Genomic DNA, 20,729 nt, shown 5'->3' with positions numbered 1-20,729 from the left:
TAATCAGTATGGGAGCCTTATTTATCCCTCCCTTCAGCTCTGCTCTTGGGGCTGCAACTACTGTTACAACTGACCTTTTGAGCTAAGTAAATTTAAAGATGTCAAGCTGCTGGCTGCTGTTCCCTTATGTCCATGGACCAAGTGTGCCCTTCCCTGTGAGGCATTCATACCATACTTCCAAGTTTGTCAGAAGTGAAATAAGGAAGAAAGATAGATACTGTTTCTCTCACCAGTCTCTTCTCTGCCTGGCTTCCTGGGATTGTGTAGCAGTGGAGAATTGCTGTTCTACAAAACGGTGAAGTGTGTTTGGTAGTCAGTGTACTGATGCCATATTTTGTATCACAGCCAACTTTAGTGTAAGTCCAAGAAATACCCAGTCTGATTCCTTTGTCTTGTGGCAGAATCAAAAGAAACGCTGAGGTAATTTTGCATTCTGTTTTCAACTCTTGTGGAAAACACATTTGCTTTAGCCCTCTGTCATTCTGCCCTGCTTTGATGAAGCAGTCATGTTAGGCTTTCAGTGTTGGACTTGAACACATTCCCTTTCTAATGACTCTGGGGTGTGGGGGGGGGAGGGAGGGAGGAAGGGAGAGGGAGAGACAGAGACAGAGAGAGAGAGAGAGAGAGACTATCTCTGTATATCTGTGTGTCTTAAGATTTTTCTGGTTTGCTTTAAGTGCAACACACACACACACACACACACACACACACACACACACACACATATATTTGAAAAATAATCACCTGGGCTTCTCCCATGCCACAACTGTGTAATTTCTGCTACTAATTTTTTATTTCATGTTAAATTTCTAAATTGCTTTCCCTCCTATGTTTCTTTATAGAATACAATTCTACCCATATCTGTTTTCCAAGACAATATATAATATTTTTCTTCTGTTTCTGTCAATCCCTTCCCCCCTCTTTTTTTCCACTTCCATCAAGGGAAAATTATATTGCCTGTTTATGTTTTAATGTATTCACACAATACATATGGACATTGCTGTCATTGGTATCCTTATTTGGAGTGGGGGTGGAGGAAAAGCCATGATGGGCCGATCTGTGTTGTCTTCTGTGATGTAGATATTTTTGGCAGTTGTATTGCAGAGGATAGACTAAGAATGCCACAGAGCTGCTCATTAGAACTTAAGGCCATATCTTCATAATTGTCACTCTGCCTTCTGTCTGTTATAACCAAGTTTTCCTTATGGTAAATCATTACAAAAGGTGAGTTATCAAGGCAGCAAAAGAAATACATTATATACTGTAGTGGAAGAAGAAAACATTTTTAAAATAATCATAATGGTTTCCTCAGTCCAGAGATAAAGACTACTTTCTAGCCCGGCAGTGATAGAGCAGGCCTTTAATCCCAGCACTCAGGAGGCAGAAGCAGGTGGATCTCCGAAGTTCAAGACCAGCTTGGTGTACAGAGCAAGTTCCAGGACAGACAAGACTACTCACAGAGAAGAACCAAAACCAAACCAAACCAAACCAAACCACCAAACAAAACCCTAACTCCCTTCTATAGTCAAGTTGTCTTTGCTTTTGGACTTACATATTAATTAGTCAGTGAGACTTTGAGATCAGTTCAGTGACATACACTTAAAAAACACCATTGGTTCTGTCTCGAGCATACATTATTTCCCTCTAACATAGTAAGTAGTACTGGGGACACTGATTTGGATCCAAGCAGCTACGACTGTATCCTGCAGAAGTGCAGTACAGTCATCTGTGAAGTAGTATTAATGGTGTGTGTCAACATTGGTGTGCTGTGTGCTCTTGTAGAGCCACGTCAGCTTGATTGCCAATCGGAATAGAATGGGTTCTAAACTGTAATCATAAATCCATGCGATAAGTCAAAGTCTCTGTAGTGCTTTTATTTAGAAGAGAGGCTATACATTTTTTTCACAGACTATATGCCCCACCCACCTGATGGTCGTCTTTGCTGGTTTTAGTGCCATAGTTTAATGTTCATCTAACTGAATATGGTAGAACGGTACTGCGTTCATATAGGAAAGGTGATGAGGATGGTTTTGAGGTTAGTGAGAAGGTTTATCAGTTCTAAAGTCTGGAAGGAAATTACCAATTTCATTTGAATTTGAAGGGTGGATTCGTCTTTTGAAAAAGAAGCGTGGCATGGTGCTTTGTACCAGAGCCTATGTGATATTGTCCCATCAGCTTACCTGCTGCAAGACAGCTGGGCTAGCTGCCCCTGAGAGAGAACACATGACAAGGAGCTGAGTTCTGCTCCGTATCCCAGCCTGCAGACTCTGGGCTGAAGTCACTGACCTCCCCAGTTCAGAAATGTGAACTGGAGGGTCTCCTTGCCCTGTCTTCTGAATTCACGAGCAAGCCGCTGGCTCTCCATCGCAGACACCTGGGACTGCTTTCCTCAGAAGTTTAATTGAGCATTTAAGGCCCCTTCAGAGAAGCCATTTGTCTTAAATCTCTGCTGGCCTCTGGAAATCCCAGCTCTCATCAGTCATCCATACTAATTTTTAAGCATACAGCAAAGCAAATTAAAAGGCATGGCTCTCTTTGCTAATCCTGGGCATCAACTTTTTCATGAATCCTACTAAAATCTTGCTTTTGCTGTTTAATTCTACAGTTGTTATGAAAAATCTCCCCAGGATGTGTTCCCTTCCTCTGGAAGGCAGGCGACTCCAGGCCCTTCCCACCCTTGATTTCTGTTATTCTCACATAGGTGTGCATGAAATGTCTGCTGGTCATGACTCTTCATAGCCTGCCAGGGTGTCTGTGCCCCCCAAAGGCTGCCTTGTTCAACTTGACATGCCTTCTGTATTTATGCCTTCTTTGCTTAGGATTCTGCACACAAGATTTTTATTTAGTACTAAGGTGGGTTTATACAGAAATTCCTCGTATTCCTCAAAGGATTGGTCCCTTCATAGTAGATCCAGCATCTTATACATTTTTCATTGGTCTTGTGTGGTGAAGGTCACACCGGGGCATGCTATGAATATTGGTGAGCTGCGTTCTTGATTTCATCTCTTCCTTTGTGCTACGCTTGTCTTTCCTGTGATCGGCTGGCCTTCCACACCAGGGCTTCAGTTGTATCTGACCTTCAGGTCCTGCAGTTGCTTTTCTTAACAAGCATTTTCCTTCCGGAAACTCAGGCTTCATGTCTAGCCGTGTACGGCCCAGTTCCCTGTGCTGTGTGTATGCCATCCCTTGCCATAGAGCACAAGCAGACGGGGTAGTTATTTGAGTCTAGCTCAAGCAACTGAAGTGGAAACTGAATGTCCTTATATATGCTTAATATTTTCATGTCCTAGACCAGTTTTCTGGAAACCATGAAAATTGTCAGCATGAAACATTAAAGTCTTAGGAAATCTGTTTGAACTTGATTGCCTGGTGTAAATTTTTCATATCTTGTATCTCGGATTCTTACTATTTCTTTTATTAAACAGAAAATATTACCAATTGAATTATTTATGGTAGTGGGGATTCAGAAGAGCATGGGTAAATCACTCCTCCTATGTTACTTTAGGCCTTGTTCATTAACAAACCATTCTGTTAAATGGGCTGTCACTTGTACTTTCCTTTCCTTCCTCTGTCCAACCACACAGTTCAGTGAGCTGAAGCTTCCCGAGGAGCCCTTGACAAAATAAATCAAGAGAAGAGGTAGCTGGAAAACTCTCATCTGTGTGCCTGTCGGGGTAGGAGAGGGGATATGGTTGTGTGGGGCTGGGTAGGGGTGTGAGCATGTCTGTCAGGGTAGCATATAGCACACACAGGATGAAGATACATTTGTATTTGTATATTAGGGCTTTTTTATTTTCCCCTCACAATTGCAAAATAACAAGACGGGGTTGACAATAGTCCTCATATCTCAGCTCCCATGAAATTGATCCATGAATGATTCCTTTTAGACTTTAAGGCCAGTTGTACTTCCTCTCACTGACATATTTTATTGGGCATCTGTTCCCAAGGTAGACCATGTGACCTCTCTCTGAATGTCATCAGCATTCGTCCTAGAGACATGAGCAGTGACAGTCTGCCCTTTCTCCATCTAAAGCATGCAACTCAAAGTGGAATTGCTTTGAACCTATCTGCGATCGGTGACCCAAGTCTCTGTAATTGTCAACATGCGTGGCCTTTCAGCTCCAAAGCAAACTTCCTGCCCTGTGTCTTTGCTACTTGCTAGCTGTGTAACCCTGAGTAGACTCACTCTGCTCCTGAGTTTCACGTGTACAAAGTAGAAGCAAAAACCACCTATTCAAAGGTTGCCGTGAGGATTAAATTATGAGACAGTCACTCAGCAGTTTGTGCACAAAAATAAGAGCTTATTAATATGCCGTATGCCTTTGCTCCCCCCACCCCAAATCTCCCTAAGTCAGCAGCTTCTAATGTTTTTTCCCCTTAGTTTGATCCTCATTTCATGATGTCTGTCCATCCTGCTGTCTGTAAGCACTTACATAGAGACATCTGTCATCTTGTTAAGGAGCACTCCTGCGTTTAAACATAAGCCATCTTCCTCTATTCATGAGAAATAGTTGGCTTTTTCAAATGTGTCTTTTTCTGTTGACATTATAAATACATTGTTTTTAATATGCCCATTGCCAATTTATAATAGTAAATAAGCAACAAATCATGCTTTAGCAATGTCCATAGTGTATCCCAAGTCTAGCACAAGCACCGCCAGTATTTAAACTTTTGAAATGGCAAGTGTTAATGTAACATATCAACCATGATCGCCATCTGTTGGTGGTGGCTGGTGTAGACTCCCATTCCCTAAGCTCTCCTGTGACTGGGAAGAGGGGAAGGGAAGGAGAGTTTGCACATACACAACCAATGCTCACATCCTGTAAGGAGGTACACCGCCACTTAGACCTGGGACTTTCGGTGATTTTAATTTGGCCAACCTAATAATCTGTGTTGTAATTCCAGTAGTATGTTGCTTTTGTGATTAAGATAAACCAAAGAAGGGGGGAACATAATTGTGGAAGGAGAAAGCTATGGGGACAGCAGATAATTTTTTAATTAAAACTAAAGTGTGTTTGGTTTAGTTCATAGGTGGAAATGGGGGAGAGAGCAGTAAGGCTATATTGCAAACCCAGAAGCCTTCATACATTCTGAGCGGCTCTCCAGCCCAGTCCGCTGGAGCAAGGAGGTCTAAATGTGGGTCCTGAACTTGTTATCCTCTCCTTTTGAAATTCTAATTATTCTGCAGTCACGTCTCTTAATTACTCTTTATCCTTTTTCTGCCAGCGCTTCCTCTGGAGTGGATTAGCTCCTCTTAGCAGAGAGTATTCTAGTCAGGGTAGTGAGGGCTGTGGTCTGAGCCTAGCTACTTTGAAGTTGGGTAAGACCTAAAGAATCAACCTAGACACGCTGGCTTTCCCCCCACCCACCCCCCTACACCTTACATTCCGGGGTGTGTCCTGTTGGTGTTCTCAGAGTGTGCGTTCTGCCAGGCAAGTGCCCCAGTATACCCAGTACAGTGTCTCTCTCTCTCCCTTAATAAAAAAAATTACAAATAGGAAAAAGGGAAGCCAAAAGTTTTTCTTTCTCTATGAATTTGTATCCAAACATCTATTAATCTTGTGGGTGCTGGTGATTGACAGTAGATTTAGACTAAGTTCTAATTACCTGTAACACCCCTACCCCCACAACCTTCACCATTATTAAATCTTATTGCAAGTAAAGCTGTCAGGGCAATGGTGACCATTTGCCATTGTGCTCTGAGCGTAGCTTCTGAGTGGACAGCACGGAGATGTTTAGTGAAAGGGAAACCCCTTAACACCCCTCAGTGGCTCCAGATAATCACCTGGCCATGTGCAGGAGCCAGCAGACCGTAACTCCACAGACAGTGAAAACCCTTGTAACTTTCTGTGAAATCATAGTCTTCCCGTCCTAGCCCACGAGCTGATGATGAAAGCCACAAATGGAAAGTAAAACTGATAAATTTCAGAAATGCCTCCTCTGTTCCTTTCCTCTTTGTCAGTCTCGAACCATGTGTTTGTTTCATGCTAAAAGTAAATACTGCTCGGCCTTGGAAAAAACAAGGCTCAGTACTGAGGTGGAGGAGACCGTCTGGTCTTCCCAACTCCTTTCATAGCTGAGATGATGAAAAACAAACTGTTTCTCACAATCACTTTATATAGACAGGTTACAGTGAAAACTTAAAGACTGCATTTTTTTGAGCTTGTAAACTTAGGCAAATCATGATCTTGTTTGTTTGTTTTTTTAATCACTCACAAAAATGGGAGTAGCAACCGAGTTTGAAAGTAAGTAAAACACAGTGTGTATAACACAGCACGCGTAATGTCACTGTTGCTCATGCATGGCTCTTAAGAGTGTAAGTAGGACTTCGGTAACTGTAATCCCCTTTATTGTTGCTTCAGTGAATCAGTGAGACAATTAGGGCTAGCTTCTGGGGAAAAAAGATTTGCACAGGGCCTTCAGGATCAAGGTGGGTAAGCTGAGGTAACAGGCAGGTGGCGTGAGCATGTCTAAAGTGGTGTTTGAGGTAGATTTATGCAGCAGATGGGTCCTCTTAGAATGTGGAGGCTGGGGGATTTTTTTTTTTTTTTTTTTTTTTTTTTTTTTGGTGCTTTTTAAATAAGTCTAGACAGTATATGGAGTTTTGGAAGCACCAGAGACAAAACTCAGCAGGGTTACAGTCTGCATTCAGAATGCCTGTGTTGACACAGTCCTGGGTAACCCGAGCTTGGTGGAAATGGGAGAGTAAGGTGTTACTGAGTAAAGATACAAGGAGGAGGTGGAACATGTGTTTGGGATGCTTTTGAGACTCTAGATGTTAGACAGTGGTGAGCACGAGGCAATTTCTAACTAATACTTGATAGCCTAGTGTAGTATTAAGATATTTAAGTAAAAAGAAAGGTTAAAAAGAAAAGATAGGAAAGAGAAATAGCATTATTAGTACATCTATGTCTCTGGATAAATGTCCAAATAAAGATGGTCAAGGATCAAATATTAAATTTAAGGAGGGAGTAAAGAAGCAGAATGGACCAGGCACACCTGAACGGGTCACTGGAATGGAATGAGAGGCACTCCTGTGACTCCCGTCCCCCACAGTGAGGAGAAACACACACAGCATAGGTGTGAGGGTGAGCTTCAATGTCACTGGCTGCGGTGGAGAGGGAGAGGCTCGGTGTGCAGTCATGTGCTGCAGCCTGTGTGTTAACCTCTTCATCTCCCAACGTCTCTATGTCTTTGCCATCATGAAGTGTTCAGAGCAGCATCGGAGGACACAGTGCCAACCCCTGACCTCCTGAATGTCCTACTGTCTGGCTGGGTTCTTAGAGACCTCAGGCATACTATCCTAACTTCAGTGACTGTGCCCTTATTTGAAGCTGGAGTCATACCAGCTGTTCCTGCTTTTGGAAGAGTGTGACAGAATCTAAGAAGTACTTCCGTGGACGACTGCCCATGAGAGAATGAATAACTGCTGGGAATAACAAAGCGTGTGACCTTGGAGAAGGAGTGACTGCTAAAGGGCCATCTTTATGTCTGCCTGCCTTTGTTTTTAGCGTTTGTGCTTCTTTGTATCCATTTCTGTAAACTTAGTGATCCACAGTAATGTCGTTTTGAGTGCTCAGGGTTTCTTCAGGGAACTGGGGGTGTTTGTGCCGCATTGTGCCTCTTGGATGTAATTATCATTTGAACCTTAAATTATCCTTCCTCTCATGCTTAGTTAAAACTCACTTGACGACATGATTACACAGAGTGGAAGGAGAGGACTTAAATGGACAAGAGAGGTGGCTCTCGCTCTTTGGTTCTTTCAGACAAAAGCATTTCAGCTGCTTTTACATACAACAAGTTTAAGTGTATAATATTCAGAGTGGCCTAAAATGTAATGTAGAACTCTTTGATTGCCTAACACGCTTAAGACATTTATAAGTTCCTCTTCTTCCTCGGCGCCTCAGTGTACTTGTGACATGATAGACAAGTGCTCAACCACCCACCCACCTTCTCAGCAAGAAGACTTCATTTTTTTTAATCCTCAAGAGACAATTGTGAGAAAGACATAAAAGAACATGATTTAAAGCATGTAAATTAACCATCAGGAAAATGGAATTGTAGAACTCAGTATGTATATATTGAGGAAATTTAGGCCTCAGATGTAGGAAAATATCTCCTGCACATTTCTCCAAAGTTTACCTTCATTTTAAAATCTTAAATACAATTTTTCAAAGTTTCCCCTGAGCGTTTAGAAATCTAAGTACAAGTTGTGGTGTTTTTCCTCGGGGTCTGCACTGAGAGGGTATGGGGTTAGTACTCTGTCTATAAATTATATATTTATGTAATTGTAAATTATATTTAATCTTTAGCAGCAGTGCACTAACTAAGTACATTCTGCATTTTTCTTCTCCCCGGCTTGTGTGACACCTTAAGGAATTTGACCCCATTTCTCATGAACACAGGCATAGAACTAGTGATAAATCCCAGTAGTCTCCATAGGCCATGTACATGCTCACTCTTGCCAACTGAACAGTTATTGCTGAGTTAGAAGTGATACCAGTAATATTTATAAATATAGAAGCCTTTGGCAAAAGAAGAACCCTCCCCCGCATCTTTTGCCATTAAGTCTGATAAGCATGGTACATACGCACCTGCCACCCAGCTTGTGACCACACAGCACTGTTCCCTGCAGCGGAATGAATAGAATAATACAACAGCTGTCTCACTGTCTGTAGTTCATAAAAAGCTGTGTGGGTCATAGAACTTTAATAGATGGTGGCCTTGTATTTGGCTTTGTAGTTGGTCACAGACATAATGTTACCAGAAGGAGAAAAAAGATTTTTTTTTTTTTTTGTATAGAGTGTTTCCTTCATTTTTTTTTCCCTGAAGATTGTCAGGAAAGTACCTGTTCTTCAAAGCTAAACATCAAACTTAATACAGAGCTTCAAAGGGGAAGCCTGGCCATTTTTTTTTTCTTAGTTTAAAGTTCAGAATTCGCCTTGCATTTCCCCTTAGTAAAGAACATTTTGTACTTTAAAGTTTGCAGATGTTTGGGGGGGGTGGGGGGAATGTGTGTTCTTTGGACTTAGCATGAAGAGAGCTAAGAGCTCCTTGTAACTTCTTCTCTTCCTTTTTGTTTTAGATACGGGAAGATCGTCTCCACGAAGGCGATTTTGGATAAGGCAACTAACAAGTGCAAAGGTACGTTTCTGTGGGCCGCCGTGTGCTCAGTCATGGCTGTAGAAAGACGACACAGCGGCCTTAGGTTTCACAACCAACCTCATGGTCTGAAAAAGCACATCTCGTGTGGCACCCAGTTTCTCTCTTGCACAATATCTCCATATTGCTTACGTTTGTTTTGTCCCTGGTTGAATTTTGGCTGGAAACCCAACAACTCGCAGTTTGCCAGGATTCTGGATTTGGCGCCAGTAGAGTTAACACACAAACTACGAGCTGGCTTCCAGCCCTTGCCTTTAAAAGGGGGAGCAGAGCTGGAGAATAGCTTTTCTTTCCTGAGCCTGGGGAGATTAGAGCTGCTTACTGAAGACCATTGGGCTGTACTAAAGAACTGAAAAGATTACATATTGTGTAAATTGGCTCTATTAATTAGAATAGAGTAGTTTTAAGCAGTACTTAATTACATGTTTCAATACTCCCGATTGTTCTCTGCCGAATGCCTGTTGACAATATTGGCAGCGGGGAGGAGAGAGACCATTTTCACTGACCAAATTGTACAGGGGAGAGGAGGTCATGTGCCCCTTTGAAATATGCTGCTGCATTAATTTGATGCACTGACCTTCAGTTTTCCATGCAATTAGGATGAGCTCATCCGGCTCTTTGAGTTGGGAGTGCAAGCGGCTGGAGCAGGGCAGTGCAGATGCTGTGCCTCTGACTTTTAATGATCCAGCATCTTAACAATAGGCATGTGATTTCTAGGAACATGGAAGAATGGAGTCAGCTGACTTTGAATCTAACTACTGACCCTGAGAATTGGCGCAAGGTTGACGGAAACAGGCAGAGAAGGCAAATCTGCTCATTAATTAGACCCTAGTTCTTCAAGTAGTGGTGATGGGGCATTGGCTTAGCAATGAAAACTACAGGGACATAAATGGAGCCTATGGTGTGGCCTCTGCTTGTAAGCCGGTCCTTCCCTTTAATCTAGACTTGAAGTGGTCCATTGTACTCTCTCCTCTTCAAAGTGCCTAGATTTAAAGGAGCTATTGTGGCAAATATCTAAGCCCATGTTTAATCAACATGGCATATTAAGGCAGTTTTGCCTTAGGACAGTGAATAGAGTGTGCTTTATGTAGAATGGTACCCAATAAATATTTAAAATGAATTAAACCGGAGAGAGTCAGATGTGTGCGGAAGTGCATGCACTTAGCTGCCAAGATTAGTCTTACTTAACATCAATAAATGATTTTGGGCAATCCGAGAGACACATACACAAATACAAACAAACAAACAAAAAAATGCCCTTTGGTTTTATGGAGAAAAATAGGCTCTTGGCAAGCCCAAAGCAGGAAGCTGATCTCAAAGTGAACCTCAAACTGGGAGAGAAATAACAATGGATAAATGCTTTTAGCCTGCCGTACCTCTCTCCCTTTCTTCCTTACCCCAAAGGAATCTGATGTAGCAGTTCAGGATGCTGAAAAGCCAGAGCGGCCCCTATAAGTAGTGAAGAACCCTTCCTCCCAGTTAAACTCTCCAGCACATGCTACACCGAAGGACACTGCTGTTGTCTTCTCCAGTGGCTGCTGTTTTCTTAGAAGCCAAAATTCTGCCCCATGCTCAGTGTGGTCTAGGCAAGGGCATGAGTAAAAAAAAAAAAATGACAGCTAATCTCACCCTACCATATGCAAAGCTGCATGATTGGAAAGGGTCTATAGATAAAGTAGAGAGATTAATGAAGCTTCTAAATACAAGGGTGATTCTGAACTGACGTTCAATCCAACAAGTGGCCTGGACAGCAGGTCTTGGGAGACACTGCCCTGTGTGGGGCCAAACATCATCCCTTCCAAGATTCTCAGTCTCACCAGCCTCTGGGCAGTGTACATCAGCTGTGTATGGGGTATGGCATATGGAGAAGAGGAGAAGGTGATCCAGAGTGGGTTTATAAAGTTTTGTAGACCAGGATGAGTTTGTGGGATGGGGGAGTAATATTGAGACAAATGGGAAGTAACTGTTTGGTTCATAATAAAGCCAGATAACATGCTACCCCTGGTAACTTGCTATGGTTGGTATATGTGTATATGTTTGTGTATGTATGTATGTGTGTGTGTGTGTGTATGTGTGTATATATGTATATGTGTGTGTGTGTATAGTTTTTTTCACTTACAGTTGTGGTGAATATAGATAACTTAGAACATAAGAGATTACAGGAAATTAATATAAGAGAGAAATACTATATTGAATATAATTTTCAGAGATTAAATATATTCAAGAAATTCACACATGACACCAAGACATCTTAGAAGTTCAGGAGACTTTTTCGCAAACTTATTTGGGGGCTCCTATTTTGGACAAAGTCAAGCTAAAGAAAATGGTAACGTATGTTAGTTTTTGAAGATTCAGTTGGTATTTTATACTTGAATGTGTTTTAAGTGCTTAGCACACAGGCAGGCCAGGGCAGAGAAGCTCACAAAGGATGGACCAGGAAACTGAGTCACAGATGAGAGGAGGGCTCATACATGCTTTAACACGTAAGGAAAAGGTGGACGAGGATCAGTTACACTGACAGAGCAAGGGCAGAGACTTCATTTTATTACCAACAAGCCTGTGTCTGAAAGAAGCCAAGGCAGAAACGAAAAGCACAGCTCACCCATATCCAGCCATCTCACAGTGGGGACAGACTTCAGTAAGCAAGATAAACATGACAGTTGGTGATCTTAAGACATGATGATTTGTCTCCTGGGAGCATCAGTGAGCAAATCTGCATGTGACTTAGGAAGCCCAAGATAGCAGTGCCCCTGTTTGTGTAATGAAATCTAATTAATCCTGTAGACACTGTATAATTTTACAGGTCTTTACTTGAAAGTAGCACAGGTGAACGGAAAGCACACAGTTGCGCGTTTACCTGCTGTTCTTACCTTCAGTAAATAGTTAGGAATTCTCAGAGTAGGCTTCAGCAAAGACCAGAAACGCACACTAGCAATGACTGAACGCGACAGCTGTGTGTTTCTCTTATTAAGTCAATAGAAAGAATGCCTCTATTACATGAGCAGCCTGCAACCTCAAGTACAGTACATAGCATCCTAGTAGAGATGTCCTGCTTATTGTAGTGTATTAGCAGTGGCAGAGTTGGTGGTAGATGTGTCCATCAGTAAGAGCTGCATCGTTTTAGTATAGTGGGGTGTTCATTTTTGATCCCCAGCTGCTGTGTTGTATGAGAAAGACAGATCCAGAGCTTGCCTGATTACCCAGAGTGACACATATTAACACAAGCTCCAAACATGCTCAACCTGTCTTCTAACCTGGCATTTGGGGGCCACTCTGTGCTGTAACTAGGATCAGCTACCTCCTCTCCCTTCCCAACCTGGCTGTTTCTGTACTGGATAAATCCAGTGAAGTCCCTCTCAGCCCAATTCTGGGTAATGCAAAGAAGCCGCTGCTCTTTGCTGTTTCCGCCTCTGTCTCTCCTGAAACAGTCACTTCTGCAGTCGAAGCATTGTTTGAGGCTGGTGCGGCAGCATGGCTGCTGAGTGTTCGGTTTGGCTTCATTGCTATATACTTGTCCCTCTGATGCCAGGACAACACTCTGGGAACTAGTAGTCCTTCATGAATTCTCAGTATCAATGGTAGGCCTGGCTCCTCCTCTTCACAGCCTTCTAAAGAGTGCTACTCTCTTTCAAGTTATACTTATTAAAATGAATTTTAGAGCCCAGTGTGGGAGTACATGTCCTCATGAAGCTGACGAGCAGTGCAGGTCCAAGGTAGCCTGGGCCACATAGCAAGTCCTTGCCTCAGACAAAAATTTCAAAAATCTAAATACATTACATATATGTATACACATATGTACATACAAGTATCATAGAGTTATGTGCCTACACAAAAATAAAACATAGGTGACATGTCATAAGTGACATGAGTTCAGGAAAAAGCTGATATTTAGGCGGGTCTCCTTCAAACTCTACTAAATATACTTAGGTGTTCCTCAGTATGCAGTGAAAAGGGATTGTCTGTTTTCAGACAATGACTTCTGACGCATCTACGAGGGTGGTGGGCTGTTTGCGCCTTACTGTGACCGTCCTTCTCGCTTGTCTGCACTGCTAGGTGCCATACAAGTACATATTTTGCAGTCCTGACCACCTCAGCCCTCTGCCTCTTAATTTCCGGTTTTAATTTACTGTGGCCTGGGAGCAGAGATAATAAGCTCATTAACAGTGTTTGTGAAAGCACGAGCAAGTGAGCTCGGTAGAGTGACCTTCCGTGGGTGGTTATATGTATCACTACATTGCACACTGTCTTTAGGCATTACACAGAAATGAAGTAACTATTTCAGGTATCTTGAGGTATTTTCATTGTCTGTTAATTTGAAAGGAGCTGTGGTTATTTTAGGTAAATGAGTACTTTTAACTAGGTACTAAAATTTAGATTGTATTTGAGTATCAATACTCAAATATTTATACTTAACTGCTAAAACTAAGGGATAGTCTATAGATACATAATGTTTGTTTCTGTTACTTTTCAGCTCAGTCAGGTTGCTCTGTCTGTTTTGTTGTATTCTTTAAAAGTTTGTCTGAAGTTGTCTGTCGTACACCCCTAACACTTTTTTTCCCCTGCAAAGCAACTTAATGTCAGGTTTTTTCCAACTATCAGACACCTGAGCAGATCTTTAAGAAGACAAAGCTCAAAGCTACCCCTTCCCCAAACATGCACACACACTCGCACATGCACACTTTTAAGAGATGTTTTGAAGGACCTGTAGAAGCCAATATACCATGACTGTGGGTACCTGTGTCCCTGCAGGACACCTCTGCTTCTGTTGCCTATATTAGAACCAAAATGGAGTCTTTTTTAAAAAACACCTTATATAATTAAAAAGTAATGACCTAAGGAGGGTGTCTTTTGCATTTCAGGTTATGGTTTTGTAGACTTTGACAGTCCTGCAGCAGCCCAGAAAGCTGTCTCCGCCCTGAAGGCAAGTGGAGTCCAGGCTCAGATGGCAAAGGTGAGTAGAGGCCTGTGTTCCTGAAGGTCACTGTCCATCCATCCCTCTAAAAGCTGAGGCGCACCCAAGCCCTCTCAGCAATAGCAGTGACGCAAAGGCTTTCCTCCTCATGGTCCAAAGGAGGATTGATTCATGTTCTAAAGGAGAAATTGACAAATTGATATATTTTCTATACTGTTTAACCCCATGTGTAAATCCAGAAATAGCACCTGATTTTGGTGGGTAATCAAAATTCCAGAAGGCTTTCAGATCTATAGTTTTCTTAAAATAGAATTTTACAATCCTTTGCCCAAGGATTTAATCTTTTGTAGGCAGGCCTCAGAGAGAAGGTAATAGAATATGTCTGTCTCCAAACCAGAATGGAAAGCTGTCTGAAGGGAAGGGGGAAACCAACAATAAGGAGAGAGAAGGAATGGGGAAGGTATATAAGAACAAAATATCATAATATATCTATATATTATGTCACAGGGAAACCCATTTCTTTGTATGATAAATGGGAAATTAATTTGATAAGGTAATTGGGGAGGAATTGGAAGATGACTGGTTGCTAAAGTGATTACAAGCATAAGGCCTTGGCTTCAGATCCCTTGCAGACATGTAAAAAGCTACCTGAGTAATCTCTGCTGGACAGGGAATAGGAAGAGTTCATGGGCTTGCTAGCCAGCCAGTCTAGCTGAATTAGTGAACTCCGGGTTCAGTGAGAGATCTTGTCCAAACATAAGGTGGAGAGCTATGGAGAAAGGCATCTAATGTAAACCTCTGACATCCATACATAGATGCACACAATTAAAGATAGAAAAGGTGATTGTGCACAGAACGCCGTATTTTGAAAGGATATATAACTGGCTCACACGTGGATTTATACAACTGAGAGGCTGGATATAAATGTATGCCATGGACGCTGTTTTACATGTATAATAGATGATTTTTTTGTGGTGATTATTTAATGTAATGTAAATCTATCCTTCATTAGTTTCACATAGACTTTATTCAAGACTTGTTTCTGGTGAACTTTTATCATCCTAGCTGAGGAATCTTGCTGAAATACTCCTGCAAGTGAGGAATATGCCTAAGTGATCAAGGCCTATAAAAGGGAGACCATATGTTCCATACTTCATAAGCATTCCAGCACAGTATGCATGGGTTTTAATTACTGTAAGACATAATGCTTTTCCTGAGTTGTGTTCTCTTTTCCTAGTTTCCTAGCAAGGTTAAAAACCTAAAGAATCTCTGTCTCAAGAACAAACAAACAAACAAACAAACAAAAACCTAGAATCCAAAATGCCGTCACTTAGAAACGTGAAGGTATTGACTGACTAGCCTGTGTTGTCTTTTCGCCTCAGATTCATCGTCAGGGTCAGGGTGCTTCTGGTGAGATGGCTCAGCCCATAAACATACTCACTGCCAAGCCTGATAATGTCACTTCACTCCCTTGAACCAGTATGTTAGATGGGGAGAACTAACTGGTATAACTTCCCTTCTGATATCAGTAGCACGCTGTCGCACATGTGTGCAAATACATCCACGTGTATAAAACTGATCCAGTGTACCTACAGTTCCAAAGTGTTCACTGCCAACCTGCATTCAGTGAGCCTTTTCTTTTTTCTATTGGGTAGGGTCTCACATAACCCAGGCTGCTCTTGTAGCTCCCTATGGAGCTGAGGATGACCGTGAACTTCAGAGTCTTTACCTCCTCCTCCTGAGTACTGGGACAAAAGACATAAACCACTGTATGTAGCTTTCCAGTAAACATATTTTTATTAAAGAGAAGAATCAGAAAAGAGGCAGCCCTTGAAGCACCATGCATCTCTTACATGCAGTGTTCAGTAGCAGGAATTTCATTATGCACTAAACCCTTCTCAGAGTCATATTAACTAAACCAATACTTAACTTGGGCCCTGGTCTTCATAGACCAAATGTAAGCATGGATGACGTCCTTACACCTAGTACCTAAAGTACAATAATGAAAGTAATTGAGGGTTTTCCTTTTCTTTCCCTGCATCAGTTGTTATAGCAAATACCTTCAAGCCTAAAATTTGGCAGTATGTTATTTCAAGTCTTTTCAAAAGAGCAATAGTTTTTTATTATCAGGCTTTAGGAAGTGCAGAGGAAAATAATTGAGCACTGTCGTTGGCTACTTCTGAATGAGTAGCGCACGCTCACTCCCTGAGGAACTTTCGCGTGTGCAGGAGAGAAGGCTTATGGAAGTTCAAGGACTGTAAGGAAGACATATATCACCTACAAGGGCCTGAGAGATAAGGTAGCAGCTCAGAGTCTACAGCTGCCAACATGGAGGGACTTTGAATAAGAGCATCAACACAGATAGTTTTAACAATTCATAAAAAGGATTCCTTTTCTAAAGTAATCTCTTCCATATAATCCTCATGGCATGGCACAAAGCTGGACTATGGGTATTCATCACCACTAGAGTAGAGATTAAGCAGAATAGAAAACAAAAGTAGAAAGCATCCTGGTTTTCAGATGATTGTCCCATCCTATGAGCAATGTCCAGTTTGATGTTGAAAACCCATGAGAGAGTAAGCAAGTGAGACCACAGGGAACCTGCTTTGCTTTCTGATTTGTAGGACATTTACTCTGGCCCTGCCATTAGTGTGTAACTAGACATGGACAAGCAGGACAGGGCTTACCCAGAAAACCACAGTGCTGTCCTTCACTCTCCATCCTAAGTCACTCTGGGAATCTCCCCCTTTCTCTTTAGATAATATCCAGGATGATTCCCGTGGCTTCTGCAGTTACTCCCATTTTAGAAAGTCCTGTCTCTTGATTTTTCACACCATAAAATATAGCATCCCTTTCAGTACATTTACAGCCATTCCTCTCTGTTCATGTTGCCCAACCTCAATCAATGATATTTAAATAAAGATCTATTAGAGGGAAAGCCTTACTATGTTTCAGAAGCAGTATAATGTGGGGGCATACATAGAGGTTTCACAAACTGCCCAGAGCGCTACAGAATACATGAGTGTTGGCTGCTGCAGGTTCTAAGGGAGCCGGCATCACAGCCTACATTGCAATTAGTTGCTGGCATCTGTATCGACAATTTGGTGATCTGGAAGCAGCATTTTGAAGGTTTCCATCCCAACAATCATTAATTATGTGCATATGTAGAAGGACATGTGATGAATGGGCTTAGTTACATTGTAGCTCAATCTAATTACATTTTAGAAGATTGGTTGGGGGGGTTTCATTAATGTATAATGTATCACAATCTTTCTTACTAAAATAACGCAAAATATTTTAACATTTAACATTTTGAAGTTAAATACCTGATTTTCAAGAAGAGATTATTAAGTCATGGTGTGTAGTGCTTGTAATTTAAATATATACTCTTATTTCACAGAAATTCTGAGTATCAAGCCACATTGGTGAAGTTTCCCTTCCCTGAGTCAGGCATGTTTGCAGTGTGTATTTTTACCCAGTCTCTCTCAGCTCCTTAGCTGTGTTTTTTAACCCCTTCAGAGTTAGAGCAATATCAAATATGGGAAGGTTTATTGACCTATCAGTGATCTAGCCTGGTGTTGACTTCTTTCCTGGGCAATACACTGATGCTTTCTCATAAAGTACGCTTGGGAGTTTTTCTGAGCTCTTTACCCAGTCTATCACCCATCCCCCAAGCTAATCATCAGCCTTGCTCTGATGAACTGTCTCCCCACCCTCTAGGCAGCCTTCTGAGAGGAATCTAATTCACACCAGGGCCACTTTGTGTGTCCACTTCTTTTGAGTATTTGAGAGGTCCTACCACATAGCCTGGGGTGAGTTTTAATCCGAGATTCTTCCACTTGTGGCTCCTGAGTGCTAGGATTCAGTGTGTTGCCAAGCCAGCTTCCAGTGAGTCCTAACTTCTATCTACCCCTGCCAGCCATCAGGAAGAGAGTAATTACTTCCCAGCCATTCTGGTAGGCCCTTTCAATCAGCTTTCTCCTTTCCCATTGTTCAGCTTTTGAATCAAGCATAGACCCATTGTATACAGCAAGCTGGTGGGATACAGATCAAGCTTTGTGTCAGGTCTGCCGACAGCCCTGTTGCTCGGCTGGTAACAAGAGGGTAGCAGACCACATGTGGAGGCTCAGAACATGGCTGTGTTTCTCTCCACGTGAATGTCATTCTCAGTCTCTGTGTCTCTTTTAGACAGATAAGAGCTAGGTGCACACATCCTAATTCAGTTCTCAGCCAGATTCTGGCAGGCTTTCTCTGGGTCCTCTGCTTTCTTGCTATGGATCCTGCGATCACCAGCACACATTGTTGAAACTGAGTTAGAAAGAAGCCTGTTTTATCAGCTAATTGAAAAGCGCAGAGGCCTTTATAGGGCAGTCCCCTACACATAACCTAGCACCTGTAATACTAAGGAGCATAGTATTTTAAATAAACTCTGTTTGGAGGAAATCTTTACCATTCACTTACTCAAAAGAGGATTGACTATCTAGGTCACATCAGTGATGCACTCTGAATTCCGACTCCATTCAATGACTGTGTGGCTTTATTCTGCAAGCTAGCTGGGGGGAATGATTCTCCATCATCTATTGGGAGGACCAGCGCACAGGTTCAGGGATGCTGGCTGTGTACCATCATTCTGCAGAATATAAATTTCAGGACCTGGTTTCCTTTTTATTTTTAAATGCCAGCAGCTCTCTTGTTCTCTATGATAAAATTGTGGGTTTGAGTGTCAGGACTTAATTCTCTTATGCTGATGCAGTCAAGGATTACCTAGAGAACATCTTTTGGGGAGTTGTGGTTTTTTTTATAAAGGAAGTTTAAGTCTGGCTGTGTTGTTCTGTTATCAAGAGAACACCGAGGTGTCTGTTTCTCTTAACTCCACAGCCTTGCTTAGTAACTACCATGTGGTGGGCATGAAGTGCCTGCTTTATTGATTTAAAAATAACAACTAATTAAGAGAAAAGCCTTATTCCAAGGTTGGACAGAGACTGGGAACTCAGAAAGAGATGCTTGGAAATTGTGTCTGTGGAGCAGTACCTTGATGAAACTTAACAAACAGAAATGGCCTCGGGCCTTCTGGAAAGCCTCTGTATATGTGAAACATAGCAGATGTTTTAAATGTGTCTTCTTCTCAGAGGATTCAGATTCTCAGCCAGCTGTGATGATGGCTCATGCCTGAAGCCCCAGCATGTGGCAACTTGAGGCAGGAGAATTGCTATAGTTTGAGGCCAGCCTGTGCTACATGCAAAGTTCCAGTCTAACCTGTCCTACACAGATGTGAGACCCTGCCTCTAAAAGAAAAAGAGAAATCAGATTCTATTAAAAGACACTCAGATAACTGGCTTAAAGATGTAAGGCACAGCTTTGAGGATGATGCCTGTGATAGAGTAGCTTCTACAGGCCTTTCTGTAACACCTCCTGAGGTTGGGTAGGGGTCAGCAGAACATCAGGGGCAGCAGGCTTGAACACTTTCTCAACAAATAAGCAGGCAAGTGAGCAGGAAATCAGTTCCCCTTGCCGAGAGGCCCATCGTGCTCTGAGCAGTCGGCAGTCACCCACCCGTCAGCGGCGATCTGTTGGTGGGTGAACCTATTCAGTACAAGAGAAAACAGATGTCTGCTCTTTCTGCCAAGTCCCTCTCTTGCATTTTAGGAACCGTTCCACAAGCACAGGGAGGGTTTGTTAATTTCTTTCAGATGGTGACTGAGTGCTTTACACCGTGTGGGACCTCCAAGCCTGGCTTTTCTACTCAAGTGAGCATTACTGCCATATAGCCCCCTCGCAGCCGGAATGAGACCTCTTTTTCCATTTGTTAGAAAAGCTCCTAAACCTCATCTGTGCCTGGGGACATAAGAGGCCCTTTGCACCCTCTGCTCTTAGCTACCTGTAATTGACAGCATAACTTTTTTCAGGCATCGTAATTTATTGTTTAGACGTAATGAAACAGTTAGGGTCATGACTGATTTTAAAGAGACTAAATTAATCTTCATTCAAAACACCACCAGTTACTATAAATACTTTATGTCCCAATTCCTATGAATATATACAGTAATGAGACTTCATGGAGGTTTAGAGGATTTGATGGGGTGGGGGGAGGCTGACTGATGTGACCAGCCTTGGGGTTTCATCCCAGTCTTTTGTGTTTTAAAGGTTTAAATTACTGCAACATTGTGGGTAGTGTTTGTAGGACAGGTCAACCTCATAGACAGAAAGAATACATAACACTCACTGTAATGGCCATCCCAGATGAAGAAAATTAACCAAGGAGGTTGTTGCTATGGGAAACAAATACCAGCAATCTTAGCAGGCCTAGGACAGGAGTTAGTGGATCAGTGTCTGCTAGCATGCAGAAGTCTCGGGTTCAGATGCCCAGGATATTTTTTAAGTCATAGGAAATATTTACATATATTATTCCATTATATATTGCTCTGTCAGAGTGAGAGAACCCTCTCCATTCAGGTTTTAAGAGTTTTAATATTTGGGGTTTTTTCCCCCTATTGGTCAACCTTCAAGTTAAATTAAAACTCTACAAAATGCATAGCTGCCTGTTTATCCCAGAGGCAACTAATGCATACACTAGAAAGTACTCCTATCCACCTTGTCAAGCCCCTTTTTAAAAAGACCCAAATGTGTAACAAATTCTGTGAGCAGGCTTGAGTAT

At 42.1% G+C, this 20,729-nt stretch overlaps 1 protein-coding gene across 4 annotated transcripts in view; it reads left to right on the top strand.

Moving 5' to 3' along the window:
• Positions 1-20,729, top strand: part of Rbms1 (RNA binding motif single stranded interacting protein 1) — a 205,330-nt gene that overhangs the window by 152,731 nt on the left and 31,870 nt on the right. For all 4 annotated transcript variants that reach the window (XM_034494257.2, XM_034494260.2, XM_034494261.2 and 1 more), the window contains exons 3-4: positions 9,086-9,144; positions 14,022-14,113. In XM_034494257.2, coding sequence (XP_034350148.1) covers positions 9,086-9,144; positions 14,022-14,113 — 151 coding nt within the window. The remainder of the gene's footprint in view (positions 1-9,085; positions 9,145-14,021; positions 14,114-20,729) is intronic.

Source organism: Arvicanthis niloticus, chromosome 2 (assembly GCF_011762505.2).
Source record: "Arvicanthis niloticus isolate mArvNil1 chromosome 2, mArvNil1.pat.X, whole genome shotgun sequence".
Lineage (NCBI taxonomy): Eukaryota > Metazoa > Chordata > Mammalia > Rodentia > Muridae > Arvicanthis > Arvicanthis niloticus.
The sequence above is the reverse complement of the archived record's forward strand: the minus strand, read 5'-3'. Positions and strand labels throughout refer to the sequence as shown.